The sequence below is a fragment of the Gigantopelta aegis genome, chromosome 4, assembly GCF_016097555.1.
Source record: "Gigantopelta aegis isolate Gae_Host chromosome 4, Gae_host_genome, whole genome shotgun sequence".
Taxonomy (NCBI): domain Eukaryota; kingdom Metazoa; phylum Mollusca; class Gastropoda; order Neomphalida; family Peltospiridae; genus Gigantopelta; species Gigantopelta aegis.
The window spans coordinates 18,118,821-18,137,392 of NC_054702.1; the positions used below are offsets into that span (position 1 = coordinate 18,118,821).

General features: G+C 38.8%; 1 protein-coding gene across 1 annotated transcript; it reads left to right on the forward strand.

The window, feature by feature from the left end:
* The first annotated feature begins 9,075 nt into the window (after window positions 1-9,075).
* On the forward strand, window positions 9,076-12,333 carry LOC121369624. Its single transcript, XM_041494651.1, has 3 exons — window positions 9,076-9,232; window positions 11,090-11,225; window positions 12,024-12,333. Exons 1-3 carry the CDS (start codon window positions 9,196-9,198, stop codon window positions 12,172-12,174), a joined length of 324 nt encoding a protein of 107 aa, XP_041350585.1. The 5' UTR covers window positions 9,076-9,195; the 3' UTR covers window positions 12,175-12,333.
* The last annotated feature ends 6,239 nt before the right edge of the window (window positions 12,334-18,572 follow it).

Sequence of the window (18,572 nt, forward strand, 5' to 3'; positions counted from 1 at the left end):
ATCTTGACTGGTCAAATTTTAATCACTGCATTCTAATTAAAATGAAAATAATAATGGATGATAAAACGAATACCCCCCCCCCCCCCCCTTCATGTCTTGTGATATCATAATTTATCAGCACTCGTTGATAAAAGTATAAATATCCTATATACTTTTATCAACTCGTACTGATATATTATGCTATCACAAGACACTCGGGGAATATCCTTTATATATTCATTATTAATTTATGTTTCATTGCTTCTTTGATTTTGATATCTTGGGCCTTGTCTACAGTCTAAGTACATTTATGGACACATTCCCAACATGTTTATTATTTATTTAAAGTTTACACTGGATATCTTGGGCCTAGAGCAAGTCTATTTTTACTGCCACATTATCTTCATATTTAGTTATTTAAATTTCATATTGAATATCTTGGTTCCTGGTGTAATGCTAGGCTCAAACTACCAATTACCAGGGCAAAGTTGGCCACCTTTCTGCTCTCACGACTTCTACGACTGTTCAGATGCCAGTCTGAGCGTTCTTACAACTCGATTTTCGTCGTATATAACTCATACGACCCATTAGTTATTAATCTGAGCGCACCCGCCTTAATTGGGAGTTGGGGAAATTACCGTCGAGTTGGCCAACTTTGTTGTGACAGTTGACAGTCTGATCCCAGCATTAGTCTACATTTACGGACACATTCTCAATATATTTGATATTTATTTAAATTTTATATTGTATTTGTTTTATCCCCATGCAAGTCTACGTTTTATGGATGCATTATCAATAAATCGATATCTTAAGATAGTAACCAGTTTTCTCTTTGTGTGTATGTATTTGTGTGTTTCTGTGGTTTGTGTGTGTGTGTGTGTGTGTGTGTGTGTGTGTGTGGTGCGTATTTGCGTGTACGTGTGTGGTTTGTGTGTGTGTATATGTTTGCGTGTATATGTGTGGTTTGTGTGTGTATGTGTGTGTGTTTGCATGTATAGGTGTGGCTTATTTGTATGTGTGTGTGATTGCGGGTATATGTGTGGTTTGTGTGTGTGTGTGTGTGTGTGCGTGTGGTGCGTGTATAGGTATAGGTGTGGTTTGTGTGTGTGCGTGTGTGTGTGTGTTTACGTGTATATGTGTGGTGTGTGTGTTTGCGTGTATGTGTGGTTTGTGTGTGTGTGTGTGTGTGGTGCGTGTATGTGTGGTGTGTGTGTGTGTGTATGTATATTTATCTGTGGTGCGTGTTTGCGCGTACATCATTGTATGGTGTGTGTGTATGTATGCGTGTATTTATGTGTGGTGCGTGTTTGCGTGTACATGTGTGGTTTGTGTGTATATGTGTGCGTGGTATATGTGGTTTGTGTGTGTGGTGCGTGTATATGTGTGGTGTGGTGTGTGTGTGTTTGCGTGTATTTATGTGTGGTGCATGTTTACTTGTACATGTGTGGTTTGTGTGTATGTGTGCGTGAGTATCTGTGGTTTGTGTGTGCGGTGCGTGTTTGCGTGTATATGTGTGGTTTGTGTGTGTGTGTGTGTGTGCGTGTATGTGTGTTTACGTGTATATGTGTGGTGTGTGTGTGTTTGCGTGTATATGTGTGGTTTGTTTGTGTGTGTGTGTGTGGTGCGTGTATATGTGGTGTGTATGTGTGTATTTATGTGTGGTGCATGTTTGCGTGTACATGTGTGGTTTGTGTGTGTATGTGTGCGTGCGTATCTGTGGTTTGTGTGTGTGGTGCGTGTTTGCGTGTATATGTGCGGTTTGTGTGTGTGTGTGTATGTGTTTGCGTGTATATGTGCGGTTTGTGTGTGTGTGTGTGTGTATGTGTGGTGCGTGTTTGCGTGTATATGTGCGGTTTGTGTGTGTATGTGTGTGTGTGTGTGTGTGTGTGTATTTCGGCGTGCGTGCGTACATTCGTGCGCGTGTGTTTGTGTGTTTGTTTTGGTTCCTTTGGCGGAAAGCACTGCAGCATAGAGGACAGTGCTTAATCATCTTTTGTTTTATATTTTGGCGCACAAAATAAGGCTAGATTTATTCTGAAAGTCGCAGACCCTTGTTTCAACCCATGAAAAACACCGGTGTTACCAGAAACACTTCGGATGTACGAAAATGGAGGATCTAAACAATAAAATCTAAGTAATATCTTAATTTCAATTATAAAAAAATCCCGGCTATGATGGAGAAAAATACACCGTAGTGTTAAAAACTGGGGTCTGTCACTTTAACTTATAGTGTACAAGTGGTCTATAATCGTTACGATTTAGCATTTCTTACAATTCAGGAGCGGTTTAAGGGAGGACAACCTGTCCCAGGCTTCTCACAAGCTGCACCTTATCATCACTGTCCCTCATTCACATTTTCATTAATATTAACACACGTTCAGGACCCCACCCAGCTGTTTATGTTTCGTCCCTTTACATAATCCTGTATTCGTAACGCCTAACATAAATAACGTAACGTAAGTAAAGTCATGTAATGTAAGTTAACACTGAATGAGTGAACATGGGACTCCAGATGGAAGCGCTCGTTCCTATTACATTCCAGATGGTCGTAGGAATGCTAGGCATTCTTTATTATCCAAAGCCATCCTGGCTATAGGCGCGACATAAACATCAATATTATTATCATAGTAACAGTTGTGCATATATACATAGTGTGATATTTAACAATCAAAATTACATGAATAGAGTATATAAAATGTCAATAGGAGGGTAAACATAATATATTAATTTTTAATGAACATTTCCCTTCTTAGAAAAGCCTTGTATAAATATTTTCCAAGATTGTTTAAAGTTTTTATATTTTCCGAGTTCAATAGTTTGATTAACTTAAACACGGAAGGTCTGACGTAGAAGTATTTCTTTATGTAATTTATTCTTAGATCATGGTAAAAAGGACAACTCAGAATAAAATGGAATTCGTCTTCGATTGTTTCATTATCACATAGTGTACATAATCTGTTTTCTCTTGGGGTATTTTGGCGTCTCCCGACTTCAATACAAAGGCAATGGTCAGATAATCGTATTTTGGTAATCAGTTTGCTGTATACAAATTCAAGGCGTTTTTTTAGATAGTTCTTGACATTATGAGTAGGATTTAGATGTTGATATAAGAATCCTTTAGATGACGAATCAATTATTCTGTTACAATCCTGGATGAAGTGATCCTCTAAACGTTGTTTAACTGTGAATAAGAAAGAAGTTTTATTTTCGACCTGTTGGCTATCCCATATGTGAGGAAGGCCTACTTCTAGTAGAATATTTTTCACAGAATTTGCCCAATTAAATCTAGGGAGATTGATATCATCTAATAATAATTCGTAGCAGCTCTTTAAAATACAGTTGTTAGTATTTAATATTTTCAGCCAATATTTAATAATTCTGAATTTTCGAGAAGTGGTTAAAGGAAAGCGACCAAGTTCTGCGAATACCATCATATTAGTACATTTTTTACTTACACCAAGTATTCTTTTGCAGAAATCGATGTGTACCTTTTCAATATCTGTAGCGCTATGGTATCCCCAAATCTCGCAGCAATAGCTTAATATGCTGCTAACATAAGTATCAAACAAATATAACTTAGTTTCTACATTAAGGTTACAATCATTAAATTTTCTCAGCAAACCAAATAAAGCTTTGCGACCTTGATTAGCAATGCATTTTTGTGTCTCAACAAACTTTCCATTGAATTTTAATACCAATCCCAGATAATTGAATTCATTTACTATTTCCAATTCGTTATCCCCTAGATACCACTTTTCATTATCTCGTATAATACCTCCGTTACGAAATATAAGAACCTTGGTCTTATCGGTATTAATACATAAATTCCACTTATAACAATATATATTTAGACAATTTAACATTTCTTGCAAGCCTTCTATACTTTCTGAAAAAATAACTGTGTCATCAGCATACATTAGCAATAATAAGTTCAAATATTTCAATTCGTAAGAGTTATTGCAGTGGTTTAACAGGTCAAGTTCATATCGTTGACAAAAAGAGAAAAGAGCATAGGCGATAGTGCGTCTCCCTGCATTAAACCCACACTAGTTGAAAAAGAATCAGAGAAGGACCCGTGGTGTTTAACACATGATTTAACATCATTATACATTGATCTAATTATAGTTAATAGTTTTCCTGTGACACCGTATCCGATTAGTTTATACCAAAGACTATTTCTATTAATACTATCAAAGGCCTTTTTGTAATCAATGAAACAACAATATAAACGTTTTTTATGCGCTCGGTCCTATAACATTTCAGGAACCGTCCCTGAAATGTAATAGGACCGAACGCTTCCATTTGGAGTCCCATGTTCACTCATTCAGTGTTAACTTACATTACATGACTTTACTTACGTTACATTATTTATGTTGGACGTTACAAAATGTGTTTCCGGGAATCAAACCCTACCTAGAAAAACGTGGCGACTCTAACTAAACAAAACCATTTCGACACATACCCGGAAACAAATGTTCTAGCCCTCAATAGCGAACTTTCATCGTAATTAATTATATGCGTCAATAGTGAAGTTTCATTTTTTAAATATAATTTATGTTTTCTTTCTCATATATCTATTTTCACATATTATTATCTCATTAAATAATATCTCTTTACTCAGTTTGTTATGAAATTAATGCATTATTGTTTTACCAGTGAAAACAAAGTTTAACGTTTGTTTTGTTTAACGACACTACTAGAGCACATTGATTTATATATCATCGGCTATTGGATGGCAAACATTTGGTAATTTTGACATATAGTGGAAACCCGCTACATTTTTCCATTAGTTGCAAGGGATCTTTTATATGCATCATCCCACAGACAGGATAGCACATTCCACGACCTTTAACCAGTTGTGGTGCACTGGTTGGAACGAGAAAAAAACCCAATCAGTTGAATGGATACACCAAGATGGCTAAATCCCGCCCCACCAGTGAAACCAAATAATCCGATACTGGAGAAGAAAATACTGAGGAAAGGAAGGAAATACTTAACCCTTTCAATTTACAAAAAAAAAAAAAAAAAAAAAAAAAAAATGGCAAGTGAACATTTTTGATTTATCGGCGACTTGACCTAACTTTAGGGGTAAGAAAAAAAAAACCGTTTCGCAGGCTAGATTAAAAAGTTTGTTTTGTTTAACGACACCACTAGAACACATTGATTTAGTAATAATCGGCTGTTGGGTGTCAATGATATGGTCGTTTTGACACAGTCATAGAGGGGAAACCCGCTACATTTTTCCATTAGTAGCAAGGGATATTTTATATTTACCAGCCCACAGACAGGATAGGACATACCAAGGCCTTTGATATACCAGTCGTGGTACACTAGCTGGAACGAGAAATAGCCCAATGGGCCCACCGACGGAGTTCCTAATGGGTCAAAAACATTGTTAATAGGTGCATTTGGTATTTGATTTTTATGGGATTTTGTTTGTTTTGTATGTTAGTATAGCAGTAATGTTGATGATTAAGACTACAGAAAGATTATGAGCCAACATATGAAACTTACAAACAAAAATCACTCCTCAGATTTCCTAGTTACAACAATAATTAAATCATTCCTTAAAGGGACAGATCCTAGTTTCAACCCGTGAAAATTAACACTAAGTTTAGTTAAAGGAACAGATCCTAGTTTCAACCCGTGAAAATTAACACTAAGTTTAGTTAAAGGAACAGATCCTAGTTTCAACCCGTGAAAATTAACACTAAGTTTAGTTAAAGGAACAGATCCTAGTTTCAACCCGTGAAAATTAACACTAAGTTTAGTTAAAGGAACAGATCCTAGTTTCAACCCGTGAAAATTAACACTAAGTTTAGTTAAAGGAACAGATCCTAGTTTCAACCCGTGAAAATTAACACTAAGTTTAGTTAAAGGAACAGATCCTAATTTCAACCCGTGAAAATTAACACTAAGTTTAGTTAATCTACAAACCAGTAACACATTTGGATAAAGTTACAACTGAGTGAAACATTAGTCTGTGACTTTAAAATGGTGAAATAGCCTCTAAAAATATACTAAAACTCGACTCCATAGCTGTTACTTCTCAGACGCACGTGCGTTTTTAAAAATATGAGAAATGTATTTTGTGATATTAAAAACACCAGGATGACCAAAAACACTTCGAATGTATATATATATATATATTTTTTTTTTTTTTTGTTTTTGTTTCGTGCATCAGGCGAGCGCTTTACCACTGAGCTACTTTTACATTCAAATCTGGTTGTTTGTTGTTTTGATTTTTTGACAGAGACAGAAACAGACGCATGTATTGTAGAAACAGAGACGGACAGAGACAGAGAGAATTAGAGGGGGCAGGAAATGAGAGAGAGAGAGAGAGAGAGAGAGAGAGAGAGAGAGAGAGAGAGAGAGAGAGAGAGAGAGAGAGAGAGAGAGAGAGAGAGAGAGAGAGAGAGAGAGAGAGAGAGAGGGGAGAATAGCGGGAGAGAAAAAAAAGGAGTGGAGAAAAAGAATGGAAATTAATGGTTGGTTAATTAATGCAAAGCACACCAAGCTAATCTACGGGTGATTAACCTTAATAGCTAAACACTGTTAATAAATTATGTTGTTTTTCGTCATCTGTGACATTTACTACAAAGTGGTCAGCAAATTAGAACACCCGTGTTGCCGAGCTATGCAAATTGCTGGGACCTGCTGCAAAATATGTGTGAAACTAACAAACCAATTACAGGCTTAACATTATTTACTAATGTTATTGGTGGAGAATTTAAGGTACATAGGAAAAAGTAAATTATTTGGATGTAAAATATTATTTCCCTACCCCCCCCCCCCCCCCCCCCCGATTTCATCTCCTTTGGAATCTCGGCACATTAAACTTCGACAAACTCAAGTTGTCCTTTTCAGAATTTTGTAACCTCCCCTCTTTACAATTTTGTTTATTTGTTTTGTTTAAGGAGACCACTAGAGCACATTGATTAATTAATCATCGCCTATTGGATGTGAAACATTTGGTAATTTTGACATAGGCCTATAGTTTAAGAGAGAAAATCCTCCACATTTTTCCAATAGTAGCAAGAGATCTATTATATAGTCATCAGAGGAAACCCGCTACATTGTTCCTGATGCAGCAAGGGATCTTTTATATGCACTTTCCCACAGACAGGAAAGGACATACCACGGCCTTTGACCAGTTGTGAACTGTCCAGGACAGAAAAGGGATTGAAGGGTGGGGTGGAAGAGGAGGTCAGTGCATCCGCACTGGCAGGTGCAAGGGAGCACAAGCAGTCCGACCATATTGATTTATTAATCATCGGCTATTGGATGTCAAACATTTGTTAATTCTGACGTATAGTCTTAGAAAGGAAATCCGCTACATTTGTTCAGTTAGCAGCAAGGGATCTTTTATATGCACCATCCCATAGACAGAATAGCACACAACACGGCCTTTAATATACCAGTCATGATGCACTGGCTGGAATGAGAAATAGCCAATGGGCTGACTGGTGGGGATCGATCCTAGACCGACCGCGCATCAGGCGATCGCTTTATCACTGGGCTATATCCCGCCTCATTAAAAATGAGATGCCACAGTTTTTATTGGCGTGCTGGTAACATTCTTGAATGAGTTTGTATCCGAAAATATTAATATTATCGGCAATGGGAATTTGTTTGGTCCCTGGGAACCCTTAAAATTCGTTCTAGGTTGGCATCTGTACTGAAAATAGAACCCAGAACCTACCGACCCTAGTTTTTAAAGGGACAGACCCTAGTTGTTAAACACTACGACATATTTTTCACTAATAAAGCCGTTTTCAATCATTTAAATTAGGAGTACTTATATTTTATTATTAAGAATATTAATTTTCGTACACCTGAAGTGGTTCTGGTCATCCAGGTTTTTGTAATAACCCAAACACATTTTTCATAATTCTAAAAACGCACGTTCGTCTGAGAACTAATGGTTATCGAGACAGACTCTAGTCTAGTTTTAAACGCTATTTTCACGTTTAAACATCACAAACTTCAGCTTTTCTCTGTTATAATCTTATCCAAATGTTTTGCAGGTGTGTAGAATAACCACTTTCACGGGCTAAAACTAGGGTCTGCGCCTTTAAAACTACGACATATATATATATATATATATATATATATATATATATATATATATATATATATATATATTTACTATTAACGCCGTTTTTTGGATCAATTAAATTTTATTATTTAGAATATTCACTTTCGTACACCAGAAGAGGTTCTGGTCATTTAGGTTTTTGCAATACACCAAAATGCATTTTTCATAATTCTGAAAACGCATGTTGGTCTAAGAAGTAATGGTTATCGAGACAAGCTCCAGTTAGTTTTAGATGGTATTTCCGTTTAAACACCACAGACTTTAGCTTCTCATTGCTATGAACTTATCCAAACGTGTGTTGCAGGTTTTAGGATTTATTAATAAACTTTGTGAATATATAAGACAAAGTTTAAAAAGAATGCGTGAAATGTTGTGAATGTACATGTATATACATATAATATATAATAATTTCATAATGTTCTCCCAGAGGAAAAATTAACCCAGTTTTACTTGCTCACAATGTATAATTGTACATTGTACATTTGACTTTATGTATATAGTCTGAACGAATAAAGAATTTGATTTGATTAGGCTTGTAGATTAACTAATCGTGTCCATTTTCATGTGCTGAAAGTAGACTTATGGTTTAACCATCCAAGAGCCATAGTATATTTGCGGTGGTGGTGGTGGTGGTGGTGGTGGGGGGGGGGGGGGGGGGGCTAACGGGAAAAGGGCACATGCACCAACTCTTTAATGGGACAGAAATTAAAAGAGGGGGATCCACGTCAGCAGAGAGGTAACGACTTTTACTTTTTCTGTAGAGTTAAATATTCCATTCCTGCGTATACAACATTCCAGTAAATGTGATTACGTCTAATCATCCATACTTACTCGTTGCGATAATGATTAATTTTCATATTTCCTCTCGAATGCTAATTAGGAAACAAAGCAGCGTGTCGCCTTAATAGGACAATCACAATTATGCATAACATCAAGGAAATGTTAATAACAATAAATTAATATGGGATCGGTGAATGCAGGGTTAATTGTAAGAAACTACTTGTAAGGCATCGCTAACGGTATAAAAGGGGGTTTTGCTTTGGCTAACGACAGTACTGGGAAATTCAGACACAAGCAACATCAAGGCAAAGAAAACCAGGTTATTTTACACTGCAGATATGAAGACTCTTCTAGCTCTCTGCGCAGTCGCACTTGGTAAGTTGTTCTTAAACTTAAAGCTACATTCTCGAATAGTTTTTAATATATACTCATAAGCATATAGAAAAGATCGCGAAACATTAGATTTTTTTCTGGTAACAAGCCATTCTCGGTTTTCCTTTAGATTTTATTTACAGTCTAAAAGAAAGTTAAAGTTTGTTTTGTTTAACGACACCACTAGAGCACATTGATTAATTAACCATCGGCTATTGGATGTCAAACATTTGTTAATTCCGATGCGTAGTCATCAGAAGAAACCCGCTACATTTTTCTAATGCAGCAAGGGATCTTTTATGTGCACTTTCCAGCTGTCACGCACTGGTAGGTCATATTCCAACACACTTTCAGTGGGAGTAGACAGTAGAGCTCCTATAGTATGTTTTGTTTATATTTTTTTCTTTTCTTTTTTGTGAGTTTTTGTTTGGGATTAAATAAATACATAAATAAATAAATAAATAGTGTTGATTTGTAAATTATTAAAAAAAAGTTTATTAAGTTGTATATAACTGCGTTCACACTTGCACTCTATTAAACTAGTAACTAAACCAGTTTAAAATTAAGTGTGGACGCGATCTTTTCACAATACTACACTTACACTGTACCCTTTATAAAACTTTATTAAACAAGTAACTGAACCAGTTTAAAGTGCAAGTGAGAACACGATCGTTTCACTATACTGATATAGCTCAAACATTTCGGTATGTGGTTAAATTAAAGTAGTATAACTAAAACAGTTTAAAATGAAAGTGTGAACAAAACTTGTTTCAGTGTCAGTGCTTTTGCAACGGCCTAACTGACTCGCAGTCCGTAGTTAGGAAGTCTTGCGCAAGTGCGGATAACTATACTTCCGCCTTGTACCGGTATATCATTTTCATGTTCCAATGGAAACGCTCGTCATTTGTAACCAAAAGGGGCAGGACGTAGCCCAGTGGTAAAAGCGCACGCCTGATGCGCAGTTGGTCTAAGATCGAGCCCTGTCGGGGACCACAATGGGCTATTTCTCATTCCAACAAGTGCACCACGACTGGTATATCAGAGGCCGTGGTATGTGCTATCCTGTTTGTGGGATGGTGCATATAAAAGATCCCATGCTACTAATGAAAACATTTAGCGGGTTTCCTCTCTATGACTGTGTCAAAATGGTCATATGTTTGACATACAATAGCCGATGATTAATAAATCAATGTATTCTAGTGGTGTCGTTAAACAAAACAAACTTTTCTCCTTTTGTTTGTAACCATAAATGTTTTAGCTGAACCAGCAGAGTTAAACCAGTTTAAGTTGTGTATATATAATTTTCATTAATATTTTAAATAGTATATTGGTGCATTCTTATGTACTGTAAGGCATACGTAAATAAAGTGAATTAAATTGAATGATTTTGTTAATGTAATTAACGTCAGCCACGGTAAATGTGAGCGTAAGTTGCGTGGCAAGAGGCTGAGCGTTATGCTAGACTAAGACGACCAACTGACATGACAAAGTTGGCCAAATGTCTGCTCTCACTCCTACGACTGTCCAGTTGCTAGTCTGAGCGCTCTTACAACTCTGCTCTCGTCGTATAACCCAATAGCTGTTAATCTAAGCGCACCCGTATAAGTCGGGAGTTAAGGAAATTACAACGCAACCGTCAAGTTGGCCAACTTTGTCGTGACAGTTGACAGTTTGATCCTAACATGTTTCTATGTGCCTTAAGGAAATAAAGTGAACTGAATTGTTCATAACATTACATGATACATATGTATTGTAACATGTGTAATATTATTTAATATTTTTAACTATGTTTACGGACCGAAAGAAAACATAGTTTTGCGTTACGTAAATGTTGAAGGGCCTTACAATTCCCCATTTCAGCAATCACCATGACTCATGCATGGTGCACAGGCAACATGGATGACTTCAGGTGTGTGCCATACAAGCACTCAGCGGTCTGCATGTCGGATGGAACTTACATCTGCGGAAACTGCTTTGCTGAGGAGTTCGAATGTCTGTAAGTATCCCCTCCCCCAATAAAAAAATAAAAAATAAAAAACCACACACACACAAAAAAACCTGCACAGCTACCCAATACACATAAGTTAATCTTACCGTTAAGATCGCTTCGTAAAACGGGGCCCAGAAAGATAAGAAAAGGCGCCCCTTTTGTCCTGATACCACACTAATTTGAGGACATTAAAACGCGTACCGTATGTCCGTACGTGTGTATAAACTAGATGAAATGTTTTTCCTATTTTTTTTTGGGGGGGGGGGGGGGGGGGGGGCGAGGCGGGCATGCCCCCTAGATACTGTCGCGTATTTTTTTAATGTATATTTCATGATCATAAGCCACTGCACAGGTTCACACATTTATATCAATATATGTTTGTTTTCCTTCAAATATTCCATTGTCTGTACGTTGGAAATGTTTCTGCACCGAGTGTAACATTTGATCCATGACCGACTTTTCAGGCATGTGTAGGGCGGGACGTGGCTCAGTGGTACAGCACTCGCCTAATGCGCAATCTAGGATCGATTCCCGTCGGTGGCTACATTGGGCTATTTGTCGTTCCAGCCAGTGCTCCACGACTGGTGTAACAAAGGCCGATGCATGTACTATTCTGTCTGTGGGATGGTGCATATAAAAAAAAATCCTTGCTGCAATCGAAAAAGTGTAGCCCATGAAGTGGCAACAGCGGGTTACCTCTCTCTGTATCTGCGTGGTTCTTAACCATATGTCAGACGCCAACTAACCGTAAATAAAATGTGTCGATTGCGTCGTTAAATAAAACATTTCTTTCCTTCCTTTCAGGCATGTAAATACTACAGGGGTAACGGCGATTTTATCACAGGCAGAGGCAAAAAGAAGATGCACATCGCCGGTAAAACATTGCGATGAGGCCGAAGTCGAACAGAAACAGCAAAAGTTCATCAAGAAAACAGCAAATGGCCAATGGTATTAGTTTGACCCGTTAACAGGATGCCGGAATCAACCCGACCTGAGGCAACAACACGCCGTTTAAGTTGGACGTTTTTTGTTTTTGTCCCCAGTTAGATAACTGGTTTTGCTGTATTTATATAGTATGTAAAAACAAGGAAGAATAAAATCTGACGAAAAACAACACAAAATATTCTAGTTGTTCTTTGACTAATTATTGAGGCGTTTAGGAATATTGCTATTTTATTGTATTTACAGGTCCGTAGGAACAGAGGGGACCGTGGGGAATTGGACGCTTCAAAACGTCTATGGTTATCAATAGCAATGTTTCCGTATTACAGCAGGGGCGGAACCAGTATTTTGTAAAGGCAGGGAGGGGAGGGCGTGTGTCACCACAGTCTAAGCAAAGTGGCAAGTCTGTGTTTGCTGAAGACAAATAAGACGGGCTCTCAAGGGCAATTGGGTGGTTCGATTATAATCCCCAGAACATTTGAAAATAAAGATTGACCCGAGACGAGTTTTCAGGGCAACTAAGTCTTTTTGTACATTGTGGATGATGAATCAATGTTTCTTTTGTTTAACGACATTGAATAATTAATCAAAAGCTATTGGATATCAAACATTTGGTCATTCTGAGTCAGTCATCAGAGGAAACCCGCTACATTTTGTTCATTAGCAGCAAGAGATGTTTTATATGCACTTTCCCACAGACAGGATAGTACATTCCACGGTCTTTGACCAGTTGTGGTGCACTGGTTGGAACGACAAAACCCCCAAACAATCACTTGAAGGATCTACAGAGGTGATTCGATCCTGCTACGCAAGCACCTCAGACAAAACAAAGAAAGGAATGTTTTATTTAACGACGCACTCAACACAATTTATTTACGGTTATATGGCGTCAGACATATGGTTACGGACCACACAGATTTTGAGAGGAAACCCGCTGTCGCCACTTCATGGGCTACTCTTTCCGATTAGCAGCAAGGGATATTTTATTTGCGCTTCCCACAGGCAGGATAGCACAAACCATGGCCTTAGTTGAACCAGTTATGGATCACTGGTCGGTGCAAGTGGTTTACACCTACCCATTGAGCCTTGCGGAGCACTCGCTCAGGGTTTGGAGTCGGTATCTGGATTAAAAATACCATGCCTCGACTGGGATCCGAACCCAGTACCTACCAGCCTGTTGTCCGATAGCCTAACCACGACGCCACCGAGGCCGGTACACCACCTCAGACAAGCGCTCAACCGACTGAGCATTATCACGGCCCCTTTGCAATAGAGACGTTGTATAAGGTCATTCATGAACCGAGTTTATAGCAGTGTACTCTTTTACTGGAAGGGTGGGACGTAGCCCAGTTGTAAAGCTCCCGCTTGATGCACTGTCTGTCTGGGATCGATCCCCGTTGGTAGGCCCACTGGACTATTTCTTGTTCCAGCCAGTGCACCATGACTGGTATATCAACGGCTGTGGTATAAAATATCCCTTGCTACTAATGGAAAAATATAGCGGGTTTCTCTCTGTAAGACTGTATGTAAACAAAATTACGAAGTATAACATCCAATAGCCGATGATTAATAAATCAATGTGCTCTAGTGGTGGGAATCTCCAATATAATTTTTTTGAATCCCGTACAGCTCCAAAAACACTGAAAGTGAATGCATATATCTTTGGTATAAAAAAAAATGTACAGGAACAAAAATAAAATGCAAATGAATATCTCATCTACTTTAGGAAACAGTGCATCTATATCCATGTGGCTATTCCTTCTTCCAGCCAGTGCACGGCTGATATATCAAAGGCAGTGGTATTTGCTATCTTGTCTTTGGTATAGTGCATATAAAAGATCCCTTGCTACTAATGGAAAAATATAGCGGGTTTCCTCTCTTAGATTATATGTAAAAAATGACTGTTTGACATCCCATAGCTGATGATTTTAATAATAAATGTGTGATCTAGTGGTGTCGTTAAACAAAACAAACGATGTCCATGTATGTGGAGATGAGACTGATTTGGTAGTACTTTCACAGCAGTTACAACAGCATTAATAGTCAATGTTTGCCACTTATGCCCAATCAAATGCTCATTTTGGTTCATCGAAGGTTAGAAAGGCTACTGTAGTACTGACTAAGCTGGTGACCAAAGTTTTCAGGTGGAATAAAACAACTTCCAGGCATCAAAGGAGCCGATGAGAAATAGATGTTATCACCCCACCTTGCCAAATGAAAAACTGTCATAATGGAGATAATTGGTCAATAACCAAGGAAGCAAAGAAATGTTTTATTTAATAACGCACTCAACACATTTTATTTACGGTTACATGGCGTCAGACATAGGGTTAAGAACCACACAGATTGAGAGAAAACAAACTGTTGCCACTTCATGGGCTACTCTTTTCGATGAGCAGCAAGGGATCTTTTATATGCATCATCCCAAAGACAGAATAGTGCATACCAGTCTTTATTACACCAGTTCAGGCTGAGTTGTGGAGCACTGGCTGGAACGAGAACTAGCCCAATGGGCCCACCGATGGGAATCGATCGTAGATCGATCACGCATCAGGCGAGCACTGTATCACTGAGCCACATCCCACCCCCTAATCAGTGAATAAAGTTCCAATGAGGATTACCAGAAGGCAACTCAGATCAGAAGATATATACACATTACTGAACGTTGTGAATAACAAGTTATCAACAGCCCCATCTCTATCAAATGATACTTTCTAATATACATACGTGCTCCACGGCCTGTACAAATTTATTATATATTAAAATAATTATTTATATTTAAATAAAAATTGTAAAACAAAAACCAACTAGGAAGGAAAAATTAAAAAAAGAAAAGAAAAAAGGAGGCTAAAAATCGAATCTACTTTGCACCGACATGACAAAGAAAGAAGAAGTTTGTTTTGTTTAACGACATCACTAGAGCATACTGATTAATTAATCATTGGCTGTTGGATGTCAAGCATTTGGTAATTCGGACTCATGACAGGAAACACGCTACATTTTTTCCCAATGCAGAAAAGTATCTTTTATATGCACTTTCCGACAGACAGGAAAGCACATACCACGGCCTTTGTCCAGTTGTGGTGCACTGGTTGGAACGAAAATAAACCACAGTCAGCTGAATAGATCCACCGAGGTGGTTCGATCCTGCGACACAAACACCTCAAGCGAACACTCAACCTACTGAGCTAAATCACGACCCCCCCCCCCCCCCCCACAAAACCAATGTTTTTCGCTGTTGTAATTGCTGTGAAAATACTGCTAAATCAGTCTCAATTTAACATGCCGTATTTTAGACACCGTTGCTGCCTAAAATACAAGTTCACAAGATATGCATTCGCATTTTTTGTAGACATCTTATGTGACACCACGTCAACAGGTACATGTTTTTAAGTCAGACACTTGCAATGTGACACCACGTCAACAGGTACATGTTTTTAAGTCAGATACTTGCAATGTGACACCACGTCAACAGGTACATATTTTTAAGTCAGACACTTGCAATGTGACACACTAGTACTAAACTATTTTTGAAAGCAAAGCATTCTATCACATTGTGTTTTGTTGCTTTTACATGCTTAAAATGACAAAACAAGCTTCTGGTGGCGCCCAGTGCTCGCTTTCATGGACTTGACTGTTGGCAGCCACTGAAGAGGTGCTCTTTATATATACTCTTCAAAAAAAGAAACGCAAAAGGGTACAAATGGGTTATAACTCCGATTTTATGTTTCCTACCGGTTCATGCTTTGTGAATATAAGGTCATTGCATGTCCCAAACACATTCCCACGGTTACATTCGATAAAACGCAGCTACTGTACAATAAAGTTCCAAAATGTGAACATTCGCAAAAACGCAGCCACGTGCAAACCATGTCACCACTAAACGTGCAACATGAACACCGACAGTATAAAAGTGCAGGGTGTTCGCTTGCCTGGCCTCTGTATCTGGCCGACAGTTGACAATCCAGGACATGCCACGTCTCAGTGAACCGCAGAGAAACAATGCCATCGGCCGACTAGACGCAGGCGAATCCAGAACGGCCGTTGCCAGGGCATTCCATGTGTCCCCAAGCACCATCTCCAGACTGTGGGACCGTTACCAGCAACATGGATCAACACGTGACCTCCCTAGATCCGGTCGACCACGGGTCACTACCCCCGGGCAGGACCGCTACATCCGGGTACGCCACCTTCGGGAACGATTGACTACTGCCACCTCCACAGCCGCAGCAATACCAGGTTTGCGCAGGATATCCGACCAGACCGTACGGAACCGCCTACGTGAGGTAGGAATTCGTGCCAGACGTCCAGTTCGAGGTGTCATCTTAACACCACAACACCGTCGACTCCGACTGCAGTGGTGCCAGATTCATCGACAATGGCCTCAACTGCGATGGAGACAGGTGTGGTTCAGTGACGAGTCCCGATTTTTTCTGCTCCGACGTCATGATGGAAGATGTCGCATGTATAGGCGTCGTGGTGAACGTTATGCGGCAAACTGCGTGCAGGAAGTGGACAGATTCGGCGGGGGTAGTGTCATGGTGTGGGCAGCCATCTCACACACTGGCAGAACTGACCTGGTCCACGTGCAGGGCAACCTGAATGCACAGGGCTACATTGACCAGATCCTCCGGCCACACATCGTTCCAGTTATGGCCAACGCCAACGCAGTGTTCCAACATGACAACGCCAGGCCTCACACAGCACGTCTCACAACGGCTTTCCTACAGAACAACAACATTAATGTCCTTCCTTGGCCATCGATATCACCGGATTTGAACCCAATTGAGCATCTATGGGACGAGTTGGACCGACGCCTCCGACAGCGACAACCACAGCCCCAGACCCTGCACGAGCTGGCAGCAGCCTTGCAGGTCGAGTGGGCCACCATCCCCCGGGACGTCATCCGTACTCTGGTTGCTTCAATGGGCAGGCGGTGCCAGGCAGTTGTCAACACACGCGGAGGCCACACCCGGTATTGACTCCAGATGACCTTGACCTTGGTGGTGTGTCCTATCACTTACTCACAATGGACTAGAGTGAATTGTGAACAATCCTGCAACATTTGGTAATTATCGGACTCACCATTCAATAATTAAATCAATTCTCCAAATGTTACAACAATGTGGTTTTGCGTTTCTTCTTTTGAAGAGTATATATATATATCTGTTAATCCATCCCATTGCAAACATTTCACATAATTAGAACTGAATTACACCCATAACATGTTCATTAATCTCTATGGTTTTCATCAAACTCCTGACGGATATATCATGTACCTCACCGATACCCTTGTTTTTCGTATTATATATACATGTATATATGTTAATTCTAATTATGTGAAATGTTTGCAATGGGATGGATAAACAGTTTCTTTTTGACCAACTACTCATAATACTGTATCCATTGGAGAAGGTGCCGTCTGATTAATGAAGTTGTTCTTTATTAGAAAGGGAAATTTTGTTTAGCATGGGTACTCTGGTGACACATTTATATTGACAGAGAAACAATTTATGTATGTAATGTTAACAATATTGAACCAAGAAATTAGCTGGACGAGAATTTAATGTTATGTGCAGTAGACCGTGAAAAGTAGGTCACAGTGACCTAGTAATTGTACGCAACACACCACAATCCCAAGTTGTTCCTACAAGTGATGTTTGATGGCCCTGTATGCAAGATATTGTCTGGACAAGACAAAGTTAACATATCGACGTACGGATGGGTGGACGGACAACACCATGCCATAATACAACCCATCATAGACGGGCGTATAATAAAGAAACAGACTGATGCAATAAAAGATCATAAAGTCATATCCCATTAATGTAACCTCTTTATTGACAAAAATGACACATTATATACCTTTTCCTTTTAGAATATCCATATCCATACAAGTAATGTGTTTCTGTTCAGTCATATTGCTTGTGGTAGACCAAACTTCACTTTATTTCCTACCTATGTTGTGATGTATTTTGTTTTGTTTTTGTTTTTTGTTGTTTTGTACATGTATATCAGGGCTCGAAATGGCCTGTTGCAACCAGTGTCCGGTTTGTGTGACTTAAATATTAGAAAATAATAGCGTAAGTCGCCCAAATAATATTATTTGGTTGATCTTCTTTAGAGCTATAACATATGAGCCACTATTAATATTTGTATTGCATATATTTATTCCACATTAAAATCTTGCTGGTGGGTCATGATTCGCTTACCATAATTTGCCAAAATCCATTATTATTTTTTGGGGCCACCATATTTTTGGGCGAGTTTCAAGCCCTGTATACAAAATTATTGGGATGTAAAATGGAGTTGTGGTTACTATCAACATTAGAATGTTCAACAACATATTGTATATATAGTCACTGATATTGTAAACATGAACTTGAGTTTAATATAACATTTCAGTAGTTA

Bases quoted from the DNA above. Each gene is read 5' to 3' on its own strand.
- LOC121369624 (XM_041494651.1), top strand. From the start codon at position 9,196: ATGAAGACTCTTCTAGCTCTCTGCGCAGTCGCACTTG. The intron at 9,233-11,089 runs GTAAGTTGTTCT...TCCCCATTTCAG, and splicing joins TCTCTGCGCAGTCGCACTTG to CAATCACCATGACTCATGCA. The intron at 11,226-12,023 runs GTAAGTATCCCC...CCTTCCTTTCAG, and splicing joins GCTGAGGAGTTCGAATGTCT to GCATGTAAATACTACAGGGG.